This window comes from Talaromyces stipitatus, genomic scaffold, assembly GCF_000003125.1.
Source record: "Talaromyces stipitatus ATCC 10500 scf_1105507295511 genomic scaffold, whole genome shotgun sequence".
NCBI classification, from domain to species: Eukaryota; Fungi; Ascomycota; class Eurotiomycetes; order Eurotiales; family Trichocomaceae; genus Talaromyces; species Talaromyces stipitatus.
The window spans coordinates 622,165-634,176 of record NW_002990119.1 but is presented as its reverse complement, the minus strand read 5'-3'; the positions used below and the strand labels follow the sequence as shown (position 1 = coordinate 634,176).

At 44.2% G+C, this 12,012-nt stretch overlaps 3 protein-coding genes across 3 annotated transcripts; all 3 read left to right on the top strand.

Annotated features, from left to right (window-relative positions):
• Positions 1–1,863: 1,863 nt before the first annotated feature.
• Positions 1,864–4,664, top strand: TSTA_099450 (uncharacterized protein; the record flags this gene model as incomplete). The annotated part of the gene is made up of 8 exons (XM_002485886.1): positions 1,864–1,878; positions 1,930–2,844; positions 2,901–3,388; positions 3,451–3,506; positions 3,556–3,730; positions 3,798–3,989; positions 4,144–4,513; positions 4,572–4,664. The coding sequence occupies 8 exons, from the start codon at positions 1,864–1,866 to the stop codon at positions 4,662–4,664; spliced, it is 2,304 nt and encodes a 767-aa protein (XP_002485931.1).
• A 345-nt stretch (positions 4,665–5,009) lies between these two features.
• On the top strand, positions 5,010–5,703 carry TSTA_099440 (uncharacterized protein; the record flags this gene model as incomplete). Its single annotated transcript, XM_002485885.1, has 3 exons — positions 5,010–5,036; positions 5,228–5,309; positions 5,387–5,703. The coding sequence occupies 3 exons, from the start codon at positions 5,010–5,012 to the stop codon at positions 5,701–5,703; spliced, it is 426 nt and encodes a 141-aa protein (XP_002485930.1).
• A 4,362-nt stretch (positions 5,704–10,065) lies between these two features.
• TSTA_099430 (uncharacterized protein) lies at positions 10,066–10,920 on the top strand (the record flags this gene model as incomplete). Its single annotated transcript, XM_002485884.1, has 2 exons — positions 10,066–10,565; positions 10,765–10,920. The coding sequence occupies exons 1-2, from the start codon at positions 10,140–10,142 to the stop codon at positions 10,918–10,920; spliced, it is 582 nt and encodes a 193-aa protein (XP_002485929.1). The 5' UTR covers positions 10,066–10,139.
• Positions 10,921–12,012: the final 1,092 nt, after the last annotated feature.

The window sequence follows — 12,012 nt, the reverse complement described above, 5'->3', positions numbered from 1 at the left end:
TTCTCTAAAAAAGCATTTCGGCAGAAATGTATACTAAAATCAAATATCATCCCAGGGTAGAGTTTTTATAATAGATCTACGCTTTATCCATGAGCTTAGCAGTATACAATATACAAGGAAGTAGCGTCCCAATCTCTATGATGACTTCCTTCCTTAATCCCTTATGTCTGCGTATAGGCTAAGATGCCCCTATTTAATAATTAGATCTAGGCTTTTGGCTGGAATGAATAAGAGAGGTTCTTACGTGATGTCTCCCTGTCCAGGCCGCCTGGACAACGCGAAAACCTTTTCACCCTTCTTTTGCTTCCTCCCTGGCTCTTTGCGGATACATTCCGCCTCTAGGTTGGCCTGGCGAGTCTCAAGAGCGGACTTTTTAACTTTTCGCTCGGTATGATGTTTGGCTTGCTTCAAGAAAGATATTTGTTGACTCTACTGGGCGATGGTATCAATATCACCCGGATGCCGCTGGTAGATGACCTGCGGGGTGTTTGCGGTTGAGGAGCTTCGCTGTGAAATGTTCTGAGCAGTCGCTTCCACCAGCTGCTGCAGTGTTTCCAGTGACACTTGTCCCTGCTCTCTTCTTGTATACTGTAGTAGTTCTGATTCACGCTCCATATTTGATATAGATACTATGTCTGCACTTCCAAAGCAAATCTTCCATGTATTTTGACCTATCCTAGCTAGTGGATTGCCAGAAATTTGCGTGCCACTATCATAGAACTCTTAAGGATGGAATTTTGCCGGGATAGGAAATTGCTGTTTTAGATAATGATATTGACGGATAACTTAATCTAAACCGGAGGTATGGAAATTTTGCTTGTATTTCTGCTACCATAGCAGCTGCAGCTATGATGCTATATAACCCATATGGCAAGCAAGTGATCATTTCTATTTGATTACTGATTTTGCTGAGTATTCATAACTCGTGAATATGAGCCGACATGTGGCCACACATCACAGAAATTTCTCAAGCCTTACAATGGATCCTAATAAATGGTTAACTTTACACAATGATAAATGTCGAATGATAGAGATTCCTTTGCGTATCAAGAAGCGACATCTCTGCAGCGGGTTTCCAATCTAGTAAAATGCCCTAATCCAGACCAAGCCGTCATAATAACGATAAGATGTTCAGATTAAAGAGTGAAGCGCAGCGACCTCAAAGATACTTGCTAGAAGGAGTAGATTCATGCAATTATGTCTCATGGCACACTTTGGATTTTCTAGGTCACTCCACCACACTTGCCTCCTCGTTGGCCGCTGGTTTAACAGTGACACCGGCGTGAATACCCATGTAGGAGATGCAGACCGCAGCTAGCGTAAAGTGATGACTCAAGTTCAGATATGCCATCTAATTACTGCACTGGAAACACGTTGACATGATGCAGACTAGGTTTCTAGTCCGTTCATGGATGGCCTGCTGAACTTTTCGAGGCCGTAATCCCATTGCTACTACTCCGCACTCGACACAGCATTCATGGACAGGCAATACAGCGGTTGTTCGAGGATGCATGCATCGTCAGAGAACATGCAGGAGAGCTTTAGTGAACTCCTGGAAATGAGACAGCCTTCAAAGCTGACGTATCATCGTCTCTAGACATGGTTCATTTCGGACGCCTGCTGGTTCCCCTCACGAGGCTGTGTTCAGTCAGCACCTGCGCCGCATTTTAGCGCTTGGGAAGAACTTCCACTCGCAATTACCCCTGGAACGATAGATATATTAATATCTTGCCTCTCATATCTACTCACATGTTGCCTTGGTTGTATTTACTTCTGAGCCCATTCCTCCTACAATATCTTCGTATCTGCGGTGAGATGCTATCAAACGAGATTTTTGTCATATTTCCATAAATTAGAACGACAATGGTTATCAAACACGTATGTTTGTCCGATCTGTTTGGAATTTTTCTGTGACTGACTACCACAAAGATTTCGGAGCCGGTCTCTGAAAGAGGTACACCATCACCAGTAAGCTTCAACACGACTGGTGTAGTATCCTATCCTGTATCCCGTTCCACAAATCAATATACGCCATCAACCTTGCGTTACCGAGATCCCGATTACCCACTACCGTCCATCGAAAGAGACCCAGCTTCAACGTCAGCTGAAAGTTACAGCAATAACTCTCTGGCAACTAATATACCCTCCGCTTCCTCCTATGCAGAAGCATTGCCCGAAGGTTCTGAGTGTGGGAGCTTAGTCCAGCGTTTTCAGAATTTGAAAATACCCTCGGGTCTGCAACAGGCAATATCAAGCCCTCAGATCACTGCCTCTCAAAGGGAGCGGTCAGCTGCTTCGCCTTCTCCATCCATCCATATTACTCCCACAGCATCGGATACGAATTCTCGACATCCGACAGCTAACGCAGGGGTAGAAGGTCTAGCTGATGGTATTAGTGTGGCACAAATGAGGCACAATCATCAACGCGCCCAGTCTGCAGAATCCAATATCTATCTGAGTCATGACGACTCTGCGGATGGTAGTCAAATTATAGGCCGCTCAACGGCCTCCCCATCACGACGCCGTCGATCCGGTTCTGGGATCCCGCAACCAACACACAAAGTAGAAGACGAGGAGCCTCCACAAGCATTATTCTATGAGACGCAATTTCAGGAAGCCTTGACTAACGCGAAAAATGTTACAGCAAGACTAGCCAGAGTCTTATCAGAAGTAAATTCACACCATGAAAACGATTCAAGTATTCAAAGCTTGTGCCAGCACGCAACTAGATTAAGCACATTTGAACCGCCTTCGCGCCGCATTGTCGGACTTGTCGGGGATTCAGGGGTAGGAAAAAGTAGTCTGATCAACTCATTACTCGATAAAATCGAGTTTGCGCGAGCGGTAAGCTTTCCTCGACTGACAACTGTGATCAACGATCTCATATGGACATCGAACAGAGCAACAGTGGTGCTGCCTGCACCTGTGTAGTCACAGAGTATCATTTTCATGATAAAAATGATTACTCAATCGGCATTGAGTACTTCACTGTGCAAGAGCTCAGAACTCAATTCGAACAGCTTCTCAGAGTGTATCGGGAACACAAATCAATGACGGTGGCTGAAGCCGGTGAAGATTTGAGACAAGAAACTGAAGCCCGTGAAGACTTGAGACAAAAAGCCGAGCTCGCAAAAGTGACTTTCCAAGCAAGTTTTAGAAGGAAGTTGGATGACATCCCCGAAGTACTTAGTGATCTTCCTTACGACCAGGCTGTCAACACGATGATGGCCTGGGTACCGGAAGTAGCTCCAGAACTGGGCACTCGAGTAGGTGAGACTCGAGAGGCATTCGAAGATATCAATGAATGTTCCAATCGTTTGAGAATATTGACTTCTGAGATGGAGGAAGGAGGCCAAGCATGTCTCTGGCCGTTTATTCGCAAATTGAAGTTTGTTCAATGATTCCTACCCTAATAAATCCAACCTAATCAGCTAATTCTATCAACTACAGGGTGTACATGAGGGCATATATACTAAGTAGGGGACTTATACTTGTCGACCTTCCAGGTAAGCGGGATACAGCAGTCACCAATACACATGATGCTGACTAATTCAGGGCTTCGCGATCTCAACTATGCACGGAAGAATATCACTGAACGATATGTCAGACAATGCGACCAAATATTCGCAGTTGCTAAGATTGGAAGAGCGACAACAGATGCAGGAGTGCAAGAAGTGTTTGAACTAGCATGCCGGGCCTCACTACTCAACATCGGTGTCGTTTGTACACAGTCCGACGTATGTACCGATTCAGTCTATATTTCGTGATAACCTATTAACACCTCCAAAGGACATTAGGACTAATGAGGCAAAAGATGATTGGCCTGCCGAGAGAGCTAGGATTAGCAGAATGGAGGAAGATATTACCCGCAGAAGGGAAGAGCTCGCGTCTCTCGAGGAAGATATCAGTGATTTCAGTCAACAGCATCGTCTTTCGACTCAAGACGTACAAATTTTCCTTGAAATTCAGCAGGAGCGCGGCAGAGCTGTGTAAGTGGTTTCCTCTGTGGAATCATTAGCCTCAAGAACTGAGTTTTCCATACAGGAAGTCGCTTGACCGTTCAGAGTTTGAGTATGTTCATCCCACGATAAGGACTCTCCCTCATACTGAGATATAGAGATATCTGCATACTAATTTTGGTAGATTGAAACGCCATATTATGGCCGTGCGCAACCAGAAGGTCTGTAGCGACTTAAGAGAGCGATACAGCGCGGATCCAAACATGCCAACTTTCTGCGTCAGCAACACCATGTACTCAGAACAGCGTGATAAACCAGTTCAGGAATCTCTTCCCTTTCTAAACCTGAGCGGAATTCTTGAATTGCGTCGTTATTGTATTGGAATTGTCGCTGAAAGCCACCTGCAAGCAGCGACCAAGTACATCAAGCGTGAAATCCCAGCACTGTTGGGGTCCATTGAATTGTGGATTAAGGCGGGCTCCGCGAATACCAATGAGGAAGGGAAAAAAAAGCTTACAGATGTGGTTTCTCTAGTTCAGAATGAATTAGACCGAGTAAGGATTCCTGTTATGCATTAATTAAAAAAAGAATATCACGCTGATTGTATGGTAGTTGACTTCTCCAGTGTCTCGAATCAGTGATATTACGGACCAAATAATGTCCAAATTTGATGACCACTTACGACATTACATGCGTGTGTACTAATCAATACCAATCTTTTGTTTGTTTCTAACCTTCCTTAGGGCAACGAGCGCAGCAGTGGAGTGCCAGTGCAGGGAATGCAAGTCTGAGTTGGGAATCGGTATTTATTCTTTTCCAAAAGATGATTTGTCTCTACACTCACATAATTTCAGTTCTCTCCCTCCACCCATGCAGCATTCTGTCAACATTATGGAACACATAAAACGCAAGCTGTGGGATATCGGTGCTGGAATAAGGAAGCCATCAGCTTGATGACCAGTGACATGTCTGGGCCATGGAACACATTTCACACAGATCTTGACTCCTACCTTGATCAGATCTACAGGTACATTGATGAAGTATTTAAGAATGTTTCTAGGATTGCAACTGATACCGGTAAGTGGGCTATATAGCTGCTTTTCCTCCGTTACAGCTAGGTATTAATGTCCAGCATAGCAAATCCTGATAACAGCCTGCGAGACCGACTATACCCTCTTATTGTGACATTACGCCATCACAGAAATCTGTTGTTACACGCAATTGATATTATCATTAATCATTTTCAGTCAAAAATATCTGATGTACAGACTAATGCTTTCTCGCCTATCCGTACCTCAATCATCGGGGAGCTCATGGAAGCACATTACAATTCGGCGAGCATGGAGCATGGTATGTCAAAAACGCACTCACTCTCTATCTCTCTCTCTATATCTTTATCTTTAAATTCAGTCCTCACGCACGCGTAGGTAAAGGCAGTGACGGCCGTCGAAAACGAATAATATCGTCCAGCTACGGCTCACCGAGCTTAATCAAGGACCATCGCCGACGCTTCAGGGACCAGCTCATCTCTATTTCTGAGAAGCTACAACAGGAAATAATAGATGCGGTGGCACAACAGGCCACATTCATCGAAACTAACCTAAACACTCTAAGACACGAAAATGCCATCCTGGAAAGTGAGAGAAACCCGGAATTCCAAAAACGTCTTGAAACGGAAGTTACTCGGGTTAAAGGAGAGATGAGAACACTCATAGCTGCTATTGATGATCTCTCCATTGTTTGACTTGGGAAGTTCTGAAAAACTAGTAGGCGAGGTAATTAGGGCAAATACGGTCTGGTGTGAAATCTTCCATATCAATCCCATGTTTCCAGATCGCCGTCTCTGTCCTAAAAGGAAGAACATTATTGTTGCACAAATTTTATTTGGCAGAATTAGAATGTGGAAAATTGTTGGATTGTACGTAACAACCTTTAGTGGTATAACTAGATAATGGCAGTGTTATCTTGAGAGACATGGAAGCACGGAGGAGTGAATTCTATTGTGAAGCCCCTATATCTAAGTGAACTAGATAGTAGATACGCTGAGCCTAACCAGGATGGAGAATCCAATTAAACTTCACGTACACGTACTGCGTACTGCGGGTTCTTCTTCCTTACAACTACTTCATGTTACTCGTCATCTTTCACGCAATCAAGACTTGATTTTCCCAGTACATAGATTCATAGTGCCATTACAATATAAAGACACTTACCTCCCCACAAGGGAGCGCGGACGGGGCCCTCTCTGACGCCACGGTCTAACGCGTTTACTCGTAAGACCTTAGCGACAGGTGACCCGTTGCGGCCAAACTACGCAGCGTCTTGCCCACGCCGTTCCCGGTGTTGGTCTGCTCCTGTCAGATAATCCGGCTTTCAAACGAGGCAGAGAGATCGACTGTTCAATCTTACAGGTCTAAAAGGTACCTTTAGGCATATATCTGGGCACCTAGATTTCAGCCCAATATTTACCCCTCCTGATAGCTCACAAATCACCCCGCCAAAGGTGTCTATAAAGGACCCGGCTTTGAAACCTGATGGATAGAGGGACACAGAACTCAATACATACAATCTTGCTAGTCACTTCTTTTCTTTGATCCTAGTAAAACACTCTTCAGGATTGGCCTGGAATAAACCGACTAATCCGACAGCTCCAGCTCAACGAAACCACCAGCTCAACGGAATCAATTTTTACATACAAATTGACATATTTGAATAGCCTCACAAATGCCCTTCCCCTTCATATCTGTTATGATTCTAGAGGAAGATCTGGTTGCCGATGATTATGAGCAGTAGTAGAAATATCAGTTGTACGCTCCCCTTTGGGGATTGATAGATTCTTGATGGAGCGTTTTTCAACGTTCTTTTTCTTCTACTTGTCTTCTAGGAAACTATCAGGAGCGAGGTGTTCAATCCCGTACGGATAAATATCGGCCCGAAGGCTATATAATCTTTACAATATCTATAAAAGGAATTGCCGAATCAGGTAAATCTGATGCAATACTTTCACCTGTAAGCATTTGATTTGCCTGATACTCCGTGAATAGGCGATTTCCTGTTTCTTGTATGAATCGGACGGCATCTTTGGTGTGATTTTGAAGCTCAATCTGGGACAATTTGTACGTAAAAACTGATGCCGTTAAGCTGGTGATTCCATTAAGCCGGAGCAGACCAACACCGGGAACGCTGTGGATAAGACGCTGCGACAGGCACACACATAGGATTAGGGTTAGTTCCTCCAGGCGTAATAAACATTATTCATTCATTCATTCATGTTTGTTTTCCTATCCATGCTTAATATCCTAGTACATAAAAACCAATACCATTCATGTTGCTTACTCGTCGTCACAATATCTGCAATTGCAACAATTTCTCTAGAGTGTAGACTATTTTTCAGGCATCAGCCTATTGGTTATACCTTGGACGCACATAGAGTGAATCAATAATTACATCTGTATTCATACTGTATACAATGTTACTAGTTAACCTGTGTTACAAGCACACTACCCTATATTCCGGATTCCGATAGTAGGCACTTGTCGTCTCCATTCCCTGGCGTGAAATATACACTGGGCCAAATTCGAACCTAGCAAGGCTGAGCAAGAAAACCCCCATTATAGGCTGCATGGCACCGTAAGCGAGAGCTAGGCTTGGAAGTATGCTGGTTTATGAGGGATGGTAAGTTACAGTGCAGGCTACATAACTATTTTAGTATGCATACTTATTGCTGGAGGGGGCCGAGCCAGGCTTCAGCAACCCGAAGATATTTCTCGGCCACTTAGTCATATTTAGGAATGGCTAATTAAGTTCACCTTTATGGGATTTGAAGAACCCAGATTAAGCACTGGAAACAAACGAAAAACGTGCTTTTAGAGACTCTTCAGTAGGTACGAGCATTTCATGCTGCGGTGGTGATATATTGTCATATAAAACTGGACTCGACATATACAACTGTTTGTATCCCATCCCTTCCCAAATAGGCGCCACCTCGCTTCCGGCACGGGAAACAATTATCCAGGGCGTACAAAGGGTATCTATACCTCAAACATCACCATACTTCTTTGGTTTTGAGTTATTGGACATATTCAATATTGACGGCTCGTTTGCAGCTTCTCGGATCGGCTGGCCTTCGTTATTATTTTCGTAATAACCTGGACGGGCCGACAGCAACAAAATGACACCAACATCGACCCTGATTGTGACTCTGACAGTCATTCTCGGTGTACTGGCAATAATTGCGGTAGTTCTACGTCTATACTGTCGGGTTTATCAGAAAGAATCCCTCCGTGCTGATGATTATTGTGTTATTATAAGCTTGGTACATATGAGATCCCGTCACATTCGAGCGAAAGTCACTCTCGGACGTTGTTATGCTAATCATATCAGATTCTCTCCACTGGAATTTCGATTGTTATAGATTACACAGTTTCTGTCTACGGTGTTGGTGATCCATCATATATTCCTCCGATGGACGCTATCATATTCTCCCTTAAGGTGGGCGTTACAATGTAATGAACGGCATGTGCTAACCAGTGAGTACAGGTAAATTTTGCAGCAGAAAATTGCCAGATAGCGGCCATGGGCTTTGTCAAATCGCCCCTGCTGCTTTTCTACAGACGAATTTTCTGGGTCTCTCGATCGTTTTTCATTGCCAGTAACATTCTGCTAGCTATTCTCGCAAGTTTTACCCTGGCAGTGATGTTGGTATGGATAATATCTTGGTATTCTCTACGCAAGGCATTAATCTTAGCTTTTCTTATAGTCAGTTATCTTTTCCAAATGGCCTGTTAAAAATCAATGGAATCCAACGGCACCGTTCAGAATCAACCCTTCGGCAATTCTGCTCTCGTTTGTGGCTGGAAACACGCTTTTGGATCTTTTGACTCTTAGTCTACCCATCGTTGCGATTCAAAGGCTGCATATCGAAACGTCTCGGAAGCTCATTATGTCAACGATTTTTGCATTCGGATCAATGTGAGTAACAGATTTATCCTATGTCTTTTTCCAATTTAATCTCTCATGCCAAGTATCATAGATGCATCGTGGCTTCTCTGCTTCGTTTGTATTACGCAGTGCGGTACACCAAGGTCCCAGCAATACCGACCAGCCTCTTCAATCGTGGGTTATATCTGGAACCTCTGTTTTGTTATCACCATAAAATTTGATGTAACAATGCTAACCTAACAACAAGCACCTTTCATATACAATATTCCATCGAGCCACCTGTGTTTATCATCGGGGGCTGTCTTCTAGCCTTGGGCCTCCTGTACCGAGCAAAATACGGTCCGAAAACCCTCTTTCAACATCTTTCGTCAAGGATTTTCTCGAGGACAACATCTTCTAGTGCAGTTACAAACAGGAACCATGCTACTAGATCAGCTGAACCCATTAGGGAATTGCATCCGTGGGCAGAGACATCCTGCATAATCGAACAGACACGCCCTGGAGGAATGTCAGGCTCAGGAGTATCTAAGTGGCCAAGTAATTTGGACGAAATTCAGCTTCTGCACGTTGCTCCAGAGTTGGCTTAGCTATGAAGACCGGGATTAAGAAACCTGGACATGGATGATACGCTTTCGGAAATTTTCTGTCTTTCCTTCTTTTGCGATACTGTAGATATTTTTTTCCAGATTAAAAGATCGTTATTCCTATAATTCAACTATAGCAGCACCTTTCAACTAGTCAGACATGAAATTAGGCAAAAAGCTTTTTCTTTAAACAAGAGGGTTTGGTTACCGGTCTAAGGCGACAGACAGGTTCAGATGACGGGCCCTCGGACGTCTTTCGACGCGGACGAAACATGCTCGCCTAGATGTATGGTCAATCCATTTACTGAGAGTATGGATATACAGCACCTACATACAGTGTAATGCATGTTGCATGTAACCAAATCATACTGCATTTACCCCTGTCAACTGATTTACAATCCACGCATATAGCATGGTAAAACGCACCTTGGAATGAGTTGGATAGCGGGTTATTATATCTCTTTGTCTGGTTGACTAGACTCCTGTCCATTGTGTCACATTACTTGGCTCATCGTCCAAGTCCCTGCCCCTGAAATTGTACATATAAATCAACAGGAGACTACCTAGGTAGCATTTGGATCACCCAAGACATCAGGTATCAAACACACTTCGTTCATTCATTGCTAAAATCTTGGAAAACAGAAGACAATAAACCATGATTTCCGCATCCGTCCAGTCTTGGTCCTCGTTCCCGGAGCGTCACAAACGCCAGCTGCTTATGGCTACTTGCTACACCAACTTCAATGTAAAGGATATGGTGCCTTCAGCGCTCCTTTTACCAAGTGTCGGTGCTACCGAACATATCACTGCCGCGGATGATGCGGAATATGTGCGTTCGCGTATGCTTCTTCCGGTTCTCGACATTGAGCAACACAACGTCATTGTAATCAGCCATTCTTATAGCTCAATTCCAGCTAGTGCAGCTGCTCGGGGACTGTCCAAAGCGGACAGAATTGCTGAGGGGAAGAAGACATGGGTCTTGGGTCAGATATTCATCGCTGCAGTTGCTGCCAAAGGAGGGGATGGATTGGATCTTGTCGCGAATATTGGCGGGCATATGCCACCCCACATTCGCGTTGATGTAAATCGATTTTTATTTACGATGCGACGACCCTAAACCACCACTATTTAATGATCTACCCACGGAATTAGCAGATGCAGCAGTGCTATCTTGTGTCAGCCAATGCAAAACTTCATTCACGAGCCCTTGTCCAGCTGCAAGTTGGGATAGTGAAACATACAATGGCCGGATCGCTTATATCAAGACAGTTCATGATCAGGCAGTTCCCTACGCGGCACAAACCATGATGTTACAGGCTACAGGGAAGGAGTGGAATACCTGGGAGATTGAGACAGGCCACAGCCCGCAACTCGCAGCGCCAGAGAAACTAGCTGATATTCTGGTACAGATAGCAAAGATGTTTGAGGCACTGTAGGGAAATTAGTCTTGTTTGTGTATAGGTTATACAGACTCGAGTGAACGCTAAATGGATTGGTGATTTTCTTTGTATGCAGTCGTTTCATCTATACCGCAGCTGCTACCAGTGAGCGTGTAGACGACCTTCTCAATAAGTTGGTCAACCAATTGTGTACAGCATGGAGACGAGTGAATGATACCAAGTCAAGGCCAACGGCAAATTATTCGGCTGGGTTGGCTCTCGAACCAACATGCGCCGTGTCCGATAGTCTGAGTAGTTATTACATACGGTCTTAGAGCTGTAGCACGGATTTCGAGGCTGCATCATTTTCCGACTTCCGTCCATTACATTCCCGCTTCTCTTTATGCCTAGAAACTCCTTGTCCTTCCTGCTATCGAGTTTGTTCATGACTTCAGAAGACGACATCAGACTCTCCGAAGAAAGATTACTTTCAGAGGATGATCCACAGTTTTCCAAACTCGTATCACTCGTCACACATGGAGAGATAGTATCAATCTCTGGGTAGTCCAAGGCATATGCTTTATTTTCCCCAACTATCGCCGATACATCATACATTGAATAGCTTTGTTGGGGTGTTTGGCATATGCATCTCCAGCTCGTAGCATGCTAATCATGAATTTCACAGTCTGATAGAGACACTGCGTCGGATTGACTGGTATTGCTCCAGTGCTACTGCCCAATGCATTCCCCGAGTAATCAATTCTAATTAAGTAGGCTCTCCATCATAGTTATTGAAATTCTCTTGAAGCCCTATGTGAAAGAGCATATTCAGTAGGCAGACATGCGGGCTGAGGATTAGAATCCGCGTAGGGAGGAACTCATCTCCCTTTTCCAATTGTTCTTCGCAGGCTTATGGTTAGTTCTAATGACATACACTTGATTCATAAAGCATAGCATCAGAAGTTCAGAACGGTAGAGTGGAATACAGTGGGTTGCCGGTCAAATTTCTACCAAGTGAAAGTTGCAAGTCAGATAAGCCGGAGTTCGGAATACATCGTGGATCCTCACGCGGGGTTAGGTACGGTATAGGTACCTACATTCTACATGACTCACATACTTATCAGATATCTATTCCGAAATCTACCGCCT